Genomic DNA, 14,670 nt, shown 5'->3' on the forward strand with positions numbered 1-14,670 from the left:
AGAATAGAAGTCATTGTTGCTTAAAACAGGAGAAATAAGTGATTTATGTTTGGGGGGCAATTAGGCTGTAAAACAGGAACAGTAAAGGAACTTGTGATTTCAGGACAGCTCTTGCTCTGACTTCTGTCCTGCAGACAAGGAGCTCCCCCATAAAGGCTGTCAGCTTTCTAGGCTAAATTATTAATTCTTCTCATGCCTCTTAGGAATTGCAAACAGCACACAATACAGGGAAACAATTGGTACTGTTTAGTTACTGGGCAGATAGAAGGTCAAAGGGTAAATAGTTGGATTAGCAACAGCTGTTCTTCCTTCTTGGTTGGACTTCTGCTTTTTACCTTGTTCAGCAAAGCTGTTGGTGAATTTTTGGTCTATGTATAAAGAAATCCATTTCTCTTCCAGTAATATTACCCTAAAATAATTACATTCAAAGAATACTCCTGTTAATTAATTCAGCTTCCAAAGTTGGAGAAGAACATTCTTTTTGGTATGTGTTAACTATGTTGTTTGATGTTCAAAGGATGCTGTCCAAAAGAAAGCATCTATCTGAAGTTAAGAGTAAAATATTTATTTTAGAGAGAGAGAAAGAGGCAGAGAGAGGGAATGGGCACACTAGGGTCACTAGCCACTGCAAACGAATTTCAGATGCATTCCCCCCAACAATGCAGCTGGCTTACATGGGTCCTGGGGAATTGAACCTGGGTCCTTTGGCTTTGCAAGCAAAGCTCCTTAACCGCTAAGCCATCTCTCCAGCCCTAGAAGCTTTCTTTTTGGTTTTTCGAAGTAGGGTCTCATCCTAGCACAGGCTGACCTAGAATTCACTATGTAGTCTCAGGGTGGCCTCAAACTCATGGTGATCCTCCTACCTCTGCCTCCCGAGTGCTGGGATTAAAGGCATACACCACCATGTCTGGCTTGTAGAAGCTTTTTAAAAATTTTTATTTCAGGGCTGGAGAGATGACTTAGTGGTTAAGGCTCTTGCCTGCAAAGCCTAAGGACCCAGGTTCAACTCCCTAGAACCTACATAATCAGATGCACATGGTGATGCATTGCATCTGCAGTGGCTAGAAGCCCTGCCACTCCCATTCTGTCTCTCTCTCTCTTTCATGTGAAGGAACCCCAGGAGGGGGACCCCACGGTCTGCCCGGATATGGCGACACCCCAAATCACTCACGAGAAGCGGTCTTGATGCAAACTGCAAGAGGATTTTATTCCAAGCGCGCTGGGGCCCACAGTCGTACACCGCACAGGGGTAGAGGACTGCAGAGCCCTGAATGCAGGAACAGGACAGTTTTTATAGGGTTTCTAACAAAGCCTGTGCATTAGACCAATAATTTTTTTAATATCAGGAGCCCACAGGGTGTTAGCCAGTCGGTTTGTGCCACCCCATAGTTTCTAAGCCAATTAGTTTAATTTGTTCAAGCCCCTCGTGGACCAATCATTCTCTTATGACCTTCGTGGTCAGCATTTGTGCAGGTCCTTGGGTGGGAGTAGCAGAGTGTGGTACCAGTCTCCTATGACCTTGGAGGTCAGCATTTGCGCAGGTCCTTAGGTGGGGGTAGCAGAGTGTGGTATCAGCCTCCTATGACCTTGGTGGTCTGAGGCAGGCTGCTACAGCTTATGGTGCGAGCTACTAAGGCTTACAGTGTAGGCTATTAAGGCTTATGGTGCAGGCTATTTACAGAAACCAAATAAGTGGTTCACTTCATTACTCATTTCCCATCCTTGAGGGCTATCTCATGCCCTTTTTACTTAGTTTTATATTAGGAGTGGGCTCTGATATAATGAGAAGAGGGATTCTTTACTTGCTTCCAACATTGAGTAAAGCCTGGAGTTTGAGGTATGCAGGGGCCCGCTTAAGCTCCCTTTGGAGCATGATAGTATTTCTAGGCTTCTGAATTCTTGGGCCTTTCACATGCGCATTAATAAATAAACTTAAAAGAAGTTAAATTTTTTTATTTCGTTTCATTTATTTATTTGCAAGCAGAAAGGAAAGAGAGAATGAGCATGCCAGGGCCTTTTGCCACTGTAAATGAACTCCACACGCATGTGCAACTTTTTAAAATTGTCTTTAGGTAGGTACTGGGGAATCCAACCCAGGCCATCTGGCTTTGCAAGGAAGTACCTTTAGCTGTTATGCCATCTCCCCAGCCCTAGAGTTTTTTTTTTTTTTTAATCTCTCCCAATTGGTTGAGGATGCTAGTATATCTGAATTAAATGAAGGTGCCAGGCATGGTGGTGCACCCAGCACTTGGGAGGCCAAGGTAGGATATTTGGTGGGAGTTCGAGGCCAGCCTAAGACTACATAGTGAATTCCAGGTCAGCCTAGGCTAGAGTGAGACTCTACCTTGAAAAACCAAAATAAATACATAAAAGAACAAGGGTAGCTGGGTTTGGTGGGACGCATCTTTAATTTTACCACTTGAAAGACTGAGGTAGGAGGATCACTGTGAGTTCCAGGTCAGCCTGGGCTAGAGTGAGAACTTACCATAAAAAGAAAAAAAAAAAGGTTGGGGGTGGGGAACTAGAGAGATGGTTTAGTGTTTAAGCACTTGCCTGTGAAGCCTAAGAACCCAGGTTCGATTCTCCAGGACCCATGTAAGCCAGATGCACATGGTGGCACGTGCATCTGGAGTTCATCTGCAGTGGCTAGAGGCCCTGTTGTGCTCATTCTCTCTCTCTCTCTCTTCCTCCCACTCCCTCTTTTTCTCTAATAAATAAAATTAGTTAAAAACAAATTAAAAAGAGCAATGGATTTCATAAAAAAAAACTCACCATAAAAAGGAAAAGAAGGTACCTTTGTTTCAGCTGGCTGTGGTCATATCATTGTGAAACACACACACACTGTAAGCATCCCTAGTTCCACTGCCAGGAAATAACCCATTTCCTTTGAGAATAGCCCTCCCCAATTTGTGTTTGATTTGTCTTGTGCATAATCAGGAATTACATTACAGAAATTACCATTTCATTTGGAACATTGTTCTAAGGCATGAAAATTTAAGAAAAATTTGTGTGTGTGTGTGTGTGTGTGTGTGTGTGTGTGTGTGCATGCGTGTGTTTGTTAGACATGCTAGGGTCTTTTGCCAGTACAAATACCTGTTCAGTTTCATGTGGATGATGGGGTAATTAAACTCAGGCTGTCAGGCTTTATAAGTGAGCACCTTTAGCCATTGAGCCATCTTTCTAGCCCAAGCTCACATTTCTTTTTTAAAATTTCATATTTTATTTTTATTTATTTATTTTAGAGAGGGAAAGAGACAGAGAGAGAGGGGGGGAGGGAGGGAGGGAGGGGGAGGGAGGGAGAGGGAGAATGGGTACGCCAGGGACTCCAGCCACTGCAAATGAACTCCAGATGCATGTGCCACCTTGTGCATCTGGCTTATATGGGTACTGGGGAATCAAAACCGAGGTCCTTTGGCTTTGCAGGCTAGTGCCTTAACTGCTAAGCCATCTCTCCAGCCCTTTTCTTTTTTAAAATTTTTATTATTTGAGAGCAAGATGGGGGGGGGGGCAGCTGGTGGGGTGAGAATTGATGGGCATGCCAGGACCTCCTGTTACTGCAAAGGAACTCCAGACACCTGTGTTAACCTGTGTGTCTGGCTCCATAGAGGTGGTGGGGAATTGAACTTATTGAACTTGGGCTGTTAGGCTTTGCAAGCAAGAGCTTTTTATTTATTTATTTGAGAAAAATACAGAGAGAGATAGAGAGAATGGGCATGCCAGGGCCTCCAGCCATTGCAAATGACCTCCAGTCACATGTACCCTCTTGTGCATCTGGCTAACTTGGGTCCTGGGGACTCGAACCTGGGTTCTTTGGCTTTGCAGACAAATGCCTTAACTGTTAAGCCATCCCTCCAGTACAGCAAGAGCTTTTATCTGCTGAACCATCTCTCCAGGCCCCAAATCCATGTTTCTTTTCTTTTTCTTGTTTTGGGTTTTTGAGGTAGGGTTTTGTTCTAGCCCAGGCTGACCTAGAATTCATTATGTAGTATCAGAGTGGCCTTGAACTCACAGTGATCCTTCTACCTCTGCCTCCTGGGTGCCGGGATTAAAGGCATGTGCCACCACCCCCAGCTCCCTTTATTTTATTTATTTAAAAGAGAGAAAGAAGTAGGTAGAGAAGTAGGTGGAGGTCGGAGGGTTACCATGAATTCAAGCCCACCCTGAGACTTCATAGTGAATTCTAGATCAGCCTGGGCTAGGGCGAGTTCCTGCCTCGAAAAAACAAAATCAAAAACAAACAAAAATGAAACAATTTAGTGAGATAAGAGCTTGTCACCACTAACTTGCTCTGACTTTGCAATTAACTATTAGTTATATTGGGATTTCAAGGAGACATTGTATTCATATATCCAGATACAGAGTTATATCCAGAGTACTAGAACTAGAATACTAGAATTCTGTCCCATATCTTAATATCTCTGTAGTTGTTACAGCATATGTCATAATTTTTGGTGTCAGAAAGCAGTACGTACAGGTCTGGGTGTTGGTTGTCTGCAGAGAAGGAACTTAAAGCTGCCTGTTAGAGCAAGAAAGAAAAGAGCACTACTGGATATTCCTTATATGCCAGACACGTTGTATATATTCAGTAGTTGCTACCAGTGATATGTCATTTTAAGTTTCTTTTGTTGAACCTGGCACATTAACAGAGTTACTGTTTTTTCTCCCTCCCTACTTTGTGTGTCAAACCCAAAGCACAGTACTGCTATAAGGGATGCTAGTTTAGTCAGAAAGGCAGATACAAAGCTTACATGGTTTTTTTCTTATTCTAGGTGTTTCATGTGTATTTTTTAATTAAGCATGTATAAAACCTGTTTAAAAGACTCCACATTTTATGGATGAGAACCGTGAGACCTGAAGTGGTAAAATTAGTCACCCTACAGTATGCAATAAAACATGACTTTCAGAGCCACTGCTCTGATCTGTCTGTAGCTTTCCCCCTCTTCTTTTTATTTATTTATTTATTGTTTATTTTATATTTCTTTTAGTTTTTTTGAGGTAGTGTTTCACACTAGTCCAGGTTGACCTGGAATTCACTGTGTAGCCTCAGGGTGGCCCTGAAGTCTCAGTGATCCTCCTACCTCTGCCACCCAAATGCTGGGATTACAGGTGTGTCTGTTGTTAACTGCAATGAACAGCAGGCAGGCTGGCTCACAAACTTCCCAGATTATCCTATATCTGCCTTTCATCTTCCATCTTGCCATAAAACGGCTGGGATGACATATTCTTGCTACTGAATCTAGCCTTGACATGATTTCTGGGGATCTGAACTCAGATTATCACACTTGCACAGCAAGTGCTCTTCATCCCTCAACTGCCAAGTTTCCAAAGCTGTTCTGCCCAATTAAGCCTGAAGCTTCCTAGTTAAAGTGCAGGTTTAACATTCAGGATATATTTATTCATTTTCATCTCCTTTCTCTCTCAGTATTTTTTATTTTGAGAGGGAAAAAGAGAGGGGAGGAAGGGAGGCAGGCAGTGGGCATGCCAAGGTCTCTGGCTACTGCAAAAAAAAATTCAGATGCATTCACCCCCTTGTACATCTGGCTTATGTGGGTACTGGGGAACTGAACCTGGGTCCTTAGGCTTCACAGGCAAACACCTTAACTGCTAAGCCATGTCTCCAGTCCTCTCAGTTTTTCTTTCTTTCTTTTTTTATGAGAGAGAGAGAGAGAATTGGCTTACCATGGCCTCTAGCCGCTGCAGTAGAACTGCACATGCATGCACCACCTTGTGCGTCTGGATTACGTGGGATCTGGGGATTCAAACATGGGTTCTTAGGCTTTGCAGGCAAGTACCTTAACCACTAAGCCATCTTCCTAGTCACCTCTCAGTTTTTATTTATTTATTTATTTGAGAGTGACAGAGAGAGAGAGAAAGAGGCAGATAGATAGATAAAGAATAGGCATGCCAGGGCCTCTAGCCACTGCAAAGGACCTCCAGACACGTGTGCCCCTTGTGCATCTGGCTAACACGGGTCCTGAGGAATCAAGCCTCGAACCTGGGTCATTAGGCTTGACAGACAAGCACTTAACTGCTAAGCCATTCCTCCAGTCCATCTCTCAGTTTTTTAAGACAGGCTCACACTGATCTTGACTCCCTGTGTAGCCCAGGGTGGCCTTAAACTCAGATTCCTCTTGCCTCAGCCTCCCAGGTACTGAAATTACATGTCTGTCATCATGCCATATCAGAATTCTCTGATCTTGAAGTTGCCTTTAATCCCAATACCTGGGAGGCTAAGGTAGGAAGATCCTTGTGAGTTTGAGGCCAGCCTGAGACTATACAGTGAATTCCAGGTTTGCTTGAACTAGAGTGAGACCTTACCTTGAAAAACAAACAAAAAATTCTTTTAAAAGAATGAATAAAAGGAGACTTCCTTAGCTTCTTAGATGAGCTGGGCTGTACTGACAGTTGCATAGTTAATAGCTGAAAATCATTCTATTGAAATGCCTGGTGTATGGCACAGTAGAATATAAGTGAGTAAAATTCTGCATGCTGATTGACCATAGGCAACCTGGGAAGCTCAGCTTCTTAATCTTTAAAACATTTGTGATCCTTTTTAGGGGTTGCTTTAAAAAATAAATAAGATGGTAGGCTGGAGAAATGGCTCAGTGCTTGCTTGCAAAGTCTTTAGGCCCAGGTTTGATTTCCCAGTACCCACATAAAGCCAGATGCACAAAGTTACGCATGCATCTTGAGAGTTTGTTTGCAGTGGCAAGATGATCTGATGTGCCCATAGTCCCTGTTCTATTTATCTCTCTTTCTGCTCATGAATAAATTAGTACACAGATTTCATTTATTTATTTTATTTTTTATTGTTTTGGTTTTTCAGGGTAGGTTCTCACTCTGGCTGAGGCTGACCTGGGATTCACTATGTTGTCTCAGGGTGGCCTCAAACTCTCCGCGATCCTCTTGCCTCTGCCTCCAGAGTGTTGGGATTAAAGGCATGCGCCACCACCCCCGGCTCAGTACACATATTTTAAAAAGTAAGATAGGGCTGGGCAAATTGCTCAGCAGTTAAACAGCACTTGCTTACTAAGCCTGATGGCCCAGGTTCAATTCCCCAGTGCCCACATAAGACCAAATGCATGGGGTGGCACATGCATCTGATGTTCATTTATAGTGGCAGGAAGCCCTGGTTCACACATTCTTTCCTGGTCTTTGTTTTTGTCTCTGTCTCTCTCTGCTTGAAATAAGTAAGTCAAAATGCATGCAAGCACGCATAAGTGGCCCTGCAGCTGCTATAATCATTCTTGAATTTCTCCTGTTCGCTGAAATCTGTCTGTCTCTCTCTGCTTGAAATAAGTCAGTCAAAACACACACAGAGATACACTCACACACATACACGTGTGAATGGCCCTGCAGTCATTCCTGAATTTCTCCTGTTTGCTGAAATACCTGGGTAAGATTTCTAATTTATTTATTTAATTTTTTTAAATTTTATTTAGTTATTTATTTATTTGGAGCGACAGACACAGAGAGAAAGACAGATAGAGGGAGAGAGAGAGAATGGGCGCGCCAGGGCTTCCAGCCTCTGCAAACGAACTCCAGAAGCATGCGCCCCCTTGTGCATCTGGCTAACGTGGGACCTGGGAAACCGAGCCTCAAACCGGGGTCCTTAGGCTTCACAGGCAAGCGCTTAACTGCTAAGCCATCTCTCCAGCCCTAATTTTGTTTTTTCAAGGTAGTGTTTCACTCAAGTCTAGGCTGACCTGGAATTCACTAGGTACTCTCATGGTGGCCTTAAACTCACAGCAGTCCTACCTCTGCCTCCCAAGTGCTGGGATTAAAGGCATGCCCCACCATAACCAACTACACTTCTAATTTTATTTTGTTGTTGTTGTTTGTTTTTTGAGGTAGGGTCTCCCTCTATCCCAGGCTGACCTAGAATTCACTATGTAGTCTCAAGGTGGCCTTGAACTCATGGTGATCCTCCTACCTCTGCCTCCCAAGTGCTGGGATTAAAGGCGTGTGTCACCGCACACTTTTGTTAATATTTAATGAGCAGTTACTGTATGATGCTGCCATTAAAATATCTTACTCTTGGGCTGGAGAGATGGCTTAGGGGTTAAGCGCTTGCCTGTGAAGCCTAAGGACCCCGGTTCGAGGCTCGGTTCCCCAGGTCCCACGCTAGCCAGATGCACAAGGGGGCGCACGCGTCTGGACTTCGTTTGCAGAGGCTGCAAGCCCTGGCGCGCTCATTCTCTCTCTCTCCCTCTATCTGTCTCTCTGTGTCTGTCGCTCTCAAATAAATAAATAAAAAATTAAAAAAATATATCTTACTCTCACTGGTTGCTGTATGAAGTTATTCTCAATTCTTACTTTTTCCATTTTGCAGATGGGGAAACTGACAGCTTAACCCTTGGCCAAGGTCACACACCTGGTAAGTGGCAGAGCTGAAGTCTGTGTGATCCCAGTTCTCATGTTCTTTGTATCTTTTAAAAATTGAGATGGAAAATTTACAAATGTTAAGACTTGTACAAATCTGAAGTATAATATTCCATTATTTTCACTGGGCGTGGTGGCGCATGCCTTTAATCCCAGCATTCAGGAGGCAGAGGCAGGAGGATCGCCCCAAGGCCACTCTGAGACTACATAGTGCCCCAAGGCCACTCTGAGACTACATAGTGAATTACAGGTCACACTGGGCTAGAGTGAAACCCTACCTCTAATACAAACAAACAAAAAAACTCCAACAACAACAAAAAAAATTCCACCATATTCACAAAACAGATAAATCACTATAATTTATTTTTCATCAAGGTAAAGATGTATTTTGTCTATCCCTTCAGAAAATTCCCTTCAGCTTTTTTCTTCACTTGATTCCATACCCTGTCCCTAGGATTGGTAAATTCTGATTTCTGTCATGACAAAATAGTTTTTGCATGTTCTAAAATCTTACATGTGAGCTGGAGAGAAGGCTTAGTGGTGAAGTCATTTGCCTGTGAAGCCTAAGGACCTAGGTTCAATTACCCGGAACCCATGTAAGCCATATGCACATAGGGGCACATATGTCTGGAGTTCATTTGTAGTGGCTGGAGGTCCTGGTGTGCCCATTCTCTGTAATAACTAAATAAAGAAAAATATAAAAAATCTTATGTGTAGTGTCATATAACACCTGCTCTCTTGTGCCTTTTTATAGCCCAGTATTTGAGACTAATCTGGCTGTTCAAGTCTTACCAGTAAAAATATTAACATCTTTGTCCATTTATTGAGTTGTAGATACTTTTATTTTGGTGGATATAAGTTATTTACATATTTATTGTGAATATTTTCTCCTAGTCTTTGGCTTGCCTTTTTATTATTATTATTGTTTATTTTGGTGGGGGAGGGCACGCCAGGGCCTTCAGCCACTGCGAATGAACTCCATATGTGTGTGTGCCCCTTGTGTGCATGTGTGACATGGTATGCTTGTGTCACTGTGCATCTGCCTGTGTGGGACCTGGAAATCTGAACATAAGTTTTTTTTTTTTTTTTTAATTTTTTTTTTTGTTCATTTTTAATTTATTTATTTGAGAGCGACAGACATAGAGAGAAAGACACATAGAGGGAGAGAGAGAGAATGGGCGTGCCAGGGCTTCCAGCCTCTGCAAACGAACTCCAGACGCGTGCGCCCCCTTGTGCATCTGGCTAACGTGGGACCTGGGGAACCGAGCCTCGAACTGGGGTCCATAGGCTTCACAGGCAAGCACTTAACCGCTAAGCCATCTCTCCAGCCCTGAACATAAGTTTTTATGCTTCACAGACAAGTGCCTTAACTGCAAAGCTATCTTTCCAGCCGGCTTTCTTTTTTACTTTTTAAACTTTGTCTTTTTTATATTTTATTTTTATTTCTTTATTAGTGAGCGAGAGAGAGGCAGACAGAGAGAATGGGCATGCCAGGGGCTTGCAGCTGCTGCAAACAAATGCCAGATACATGCGCCACCTTGTGCATCTGGCTTATAGTAGAACGTGTGTCATTTGGCTTTATAGGCAAGCACTTGAACCACTAAGCCATCTCTTCAGCCCTAAAATTGTCTTTTGATGAACAGAAATTTAATTTTTTATTATTAGTCCAACTTTTGATATTTTAAAAATGATTTTGGTGTTTTCTCAAAAAACTTTAGCCTAACCAAAAGTCACAAAAATGTTCTTTTCTTTTAGGCTAGAACTTTTTTTTTTTTTTTTTTTTGCTTTTGTGTTTTCAAGGTAGGGTTTCACTCTACTGGTCCAGGCTGATTTAAAACTCATTCTGTAATCTCAGGCTGGCCTCAAACTCTGCCTCCTGAGTGCTGGGATTAAAGGCGTGCACCACCACGCCCAACTCCCCTTTATTAAATTTTGAGATAAGTTCTCACTCTAGCCCAGGCTGACCTCAAACTCATGGCAGTCTATCTTCCTTGGCCTCTTGAGTGCTAACAATTAAGAGCCATGATGTACTGCGCTTGGCCAGTTACTTCTCTTTTTCTAAGTGAAAGACTGCTGAGATTTTATTGAATAGCACTGACCGTTTCAGAAGAATTTTGTATGAGAAGGACAGTGCTGGGCATCAACCCTAGGATCTTGCACATGTTGGGCAAGCACTCTTATCTCTATGTTATATCCCTAGTTTACTAATTGTCATCTTACTAGTAGCAAGTCTTTTAATTTATACATTCAATTCATCTTTCCACTTATTTACTCTTGTCATTTAATGTTTTAAAAAGTTTACTGTTGAGATATTTTACCTTAATTTAAACTTATCCCCAAGTATTTTGTTTATTAATGCTATTAATAAATCATTGCTGCTAGTATATGGAAATCCAGTTGACTTTTTGTTGAGTTTGTATCTTAGGATGTGAGCTTTGTTTACTGGTTTTGCTAGTAACTTTAAAAAATAAATTATTTGGGACCTTTTATGTGTACATTTGTGAATAAAGACAGCTTCATTTCTTTTTGATGTTTATGTTTGTTAACTAACTGTACTGGCTGATACTTCCACTATAATGGCAGATAGAAATGGTGACAGTGATATTCTTATTTTTTAAATAAATATTTTATTTATTTATTTGAGAAAAAGAGAAAAGGAGAGAGAGAGAATGGGCATGCCAGGGCCTCTAGCCACTGCAAACGAACTCCAGACTCCTGTACCACCTTGTGCATCTGGTTTATGTGGGGCCTGGGGAATTGAACTGAGGTCCTTTGGCTTTGCAGGCAAGTGCCTTACCACTAAACCATCTCTCCAGCCTCTTGTTTTTGTTTTTTGAGGTAGGGTCTCATTCTAGCTCAGGTTGACCTGGAATTCACTATGTAGTCTCAGGGTGGCCTCGAACTCATGGCAGTCCTCCTACCTATGCCTCCTGAGTGCTGGGATTAAAGGCTGCCACACCAGGCTGTTTTGGTTATTAAAAAAAAAAAAAAAAACTTAAAAAAAATTTATTGAGAGGGTGAGAGATAAAGAAGCAGAGAGAGTGAGAGAGGAAGAGAATGGGCATGCCAGGGCCCCCAGCCACTGCTAATAAACTCCAGGTGGATGCGCCACCTTTTGCACATAGCTTACATAGATCCTGGACAATTGAACTGAGGTACTTTGGCTTTGCAGGCAAACGCCTTAACTACTAAGCCATCGCTGCAGCCCTTAAAAATGTTTTTATTGATTATTTGCAAGAAGAGGATGAATGGATGCACCAGGGCCTCTTGCCACTGCAGATGAACTCCAGACATATGTGGCCACTTTGTGGACTTGGTGTTATGTGGGTACTAGAGAATTGAGCTTAGGCAGTCAGGTTTTGCAAGCAATAGATTTTTTTTAATTAAAATTTTTTATTAACATTTTCCATGATTATAAAATATATCCCATGGTAATTCCCTCCCTCCCCACCCCCACACTTTCCCATTTGAAATTCCATTCTCCATCATATTACCTCCCCATTACACTCATTGTAATTACATATATACAATATCAACCTATCAAGTATCCTCCTCCCTTCCTTTCTCTACCCTTTATGTCTCCTTTTTACCTTACTGGCCTCTGCAAGCAATAGATTTTAACTGCTGAGCCATCTCTTCAGCTCTTTATTTTCTTTTGACAAAACATTTTAAAATATTTATTTATTTATTTATTTTGGGGGGGGCAGATAGACACCAGGCATACCAGGGTCTATAGCTACTGCAAATAAACTCCAGACATATGTGCCACCTTATGTATCTGGCTTTATGTTGGTACTGGAGAATCAAACTCTAATCCTTTGGCTTTGCCTGCAAGCCCCTTGAATGCTAAGCCATCTTTTCAGCCCTAAAATTATTTTTTTGAGGTAAGGTCTCTCTGTAGCCAAAGCTGGCCTTTAACTCATTAAGATATTCTTCAGTCTCCTCCTAAATGCTGGTATTAAAAGTATCCATCACCACACCCAGCTTTTCTTGTAGTTGATGGCCTAGAGCTTACTGTGGTCTAGTTCACTTTGTCCTCAAACCCCTAATCTTTTTGCTTCTGCCTTCTTATTGCCAGAATTAAAGGCCTGTACCACCATTTCTACACTCTTATTTAAAATGTGATGAAATGCAGGTAACATTTACCCTCACTACTTTGAAGTGTTCAGTGTTACTGAGTATATTTGCATTGTGTAACCATCACCAGCATCCCTCCATAGAACCCTTCTCATGTTGTAAAACTGAAACTCTGAATGTATTATCAGTAACTACCCATTTCCTAGGCCATGTCAATTTACAAATAAAAAGAAATGGATATATGTATGGTATTTTCCTGGATGCTGTACTCTATTGGTTAATTTATTAATATCTTAGTATCACACTTTAAATATAGGTTTTATCATAAGCTTGTACTTTCTGTCTATAACTGGAATGGTATTTGTCCTTGAATAATTGGCATTTCATTTATTATAATATTCCCAAGGTTTATCCATACTCTATTATGTATTAGAATCCCCTTGGTCTTTAGGGCTGAATAATGTTCTGTGCATGTATATACCATTCATTTGTTGATGAATGCTTGAGTTTCTTCCAACTTTTTTGACTATTATGAATAATCCTGTTGTGAATATGGTTGTACATGGTTGTATCTTTTGAAGTTTGTGTGTGTGTGTGCACACACACTTAAGGGTACTCATGTGTAGTTGCACCTATGTGTGTGCATGTAGTGGTCCAAGAACAATTGCTTTTTCTTTGGGGGGTGTTGATGTAAGTTCTCATTCTAGCTGAGGCTTACCTGGACTTTACTATGTAGTCTCTGGGTGACCTTGAACTCACAGTGATCCTCCTACCTCTGCCTCCTGAGTGCTGGGATTAAAGGTCTGTGCCATCACACCAGGCTTCAATTGCTTTTCATTGTTTGTTTGTTTTGTTTTTAGAGGTATTGTCCTGCTCTAGTATAAGCTGACTGCCTTCCTTCCTTCCTTCCCTTCCTTCCCCTCCCTCCCTCCCTTGCTTCCTTCCATGTCTCTTTCTGAAACTGGAGCTTACTGATTCAGTTTAAATTAGCCAGCCAGCAAACCCCAGAGATTATCTGTCTCTGTCTCCTCAGCTGTGGATTACATGTGCACTACTGTGCCCAACATTTTATTTGGGTACTTTCAGAATTTAGGTTCTCATGCTTACACAGTAAGCACTTGACACACTGAGCCATCTCCCTACCTGTCCCCACTCTCTGCCCTCAATTCCTTGTTTAGATATCTTTGGTTCTGTACCCAGAAATGAAATTGCTGGGCCATATGTTAGTTAATTTTGTTTCTTATGAATAGTTGTCACACTGTGTTCCATAGGTGCTCCACCTTTTATTTTTGTAGCAGTATACAAAAGTTTCAATTTCTCCACATTTTCATCACCATTGATGTTATTTTTTTTTTGAGACACACAGAGAATTGTCACACCAGGGCCTCAACAACTGCAATTGAATTCCAGATGCTTGCTTGTGCTGCTTAGTGTGCATGTGTGACCTTGCACTTGTGTCACCTTTGTGCATTTGGTTTACTTGGGGTCTAGAGTTGAACATGGGTCCTTAGGTGTCACAGTTAGGCGCCTTAACCACTAAGCCATCTCTCTGGCCCTGTTTTTTTCTTTTCTTTCATTTCTTCTATTCTCCTGTCCTTTTTCTTTTTTTTTCTTTTTTGTTTTTTTGAGGTAGAGTCTCCCTTTAACCCAGCTGACCTGGAATTTAAACTCTTGATATTAAAGATTTATAAACGATTATATTCTTTAGATGCACATGGATTTTGTTTGTTCATTTATTTATTCTGGTTTATTTTCAAGGTCTAATCTTAGCCTAGGTTGACCTGGAACTCACTCAGTAGTTCCAGGCTGGCCTTGAACTCACAGTGATCCTCTTTTTTCTGCCTCCTGAGTGCTGGGATTAAAAGCATGTGTCACCACACCCATCATCTTCCTCTCCTTTTTTTCTTATTCTTCTTTTTTTTAAAAAAAAAAATATTTTATTTTTACTATTTATTTAGCAGATAAAAAAGGAGAGAGAGAATGGGCATGACTTGGCCTTCAGCCACTGCAGACAAACTCCCGATGCATGTGTTCCCCTTGTGCATCTGGCTAACATGGGTCCTGGGGAATCGAACCTCGGTTCTTTGACTTTGCAGGCGAACACCTTAACTGCTAAGCCATTCCTCCAGCCCGTTCTTCTCTTTTAAAAGCTTTGATTTTTATTTAGACTTTCCTTGTAAATTATTTATGTATTTATTTGAGAAACACAGG

The 14,670-nt window shown here is 41.6% G+C and overlaps 1 protein-coding gene across 1 annotated transcript in view; it reads left to right on the forward strand.

Annotated features, from left to right (window-relative positions):
• Nr6a1 (nuclear receptor subfamily 6 group A member 1) overlaps positions 1-14,670 on the forward strand; it is a 300,000-nt gene that overhangs the window by 50,800 nt on the left and 234,530 nt on the right. The window contains exon 3 of the mRNA XM_004662796.2: positions 8,333-8,377. Within this exon, the coding sequence (XP_004662853.2) occupies positions 8,333-8,377 (45 nt within the window). The remainder of the gene's footprint in view (positions 1-8,332; positions 8,378-14,670) is intronic.

This window comes from Jaculus jaculus, chromosome 1, assembly GCF_020740685.1.
Source record: "Jaculus jaculus isolate mJacJac1 chromosome 1, mJacJac1.mat.Y.cur, whole genome shotgun sequence".
Taxonomy (NCBI): domain Eukaryota; kingdom Metazoa; phylum Chordata; class Mammalia; order Rodentia; family Dipodidae; genus Jaculus; species Jaculus jaculus.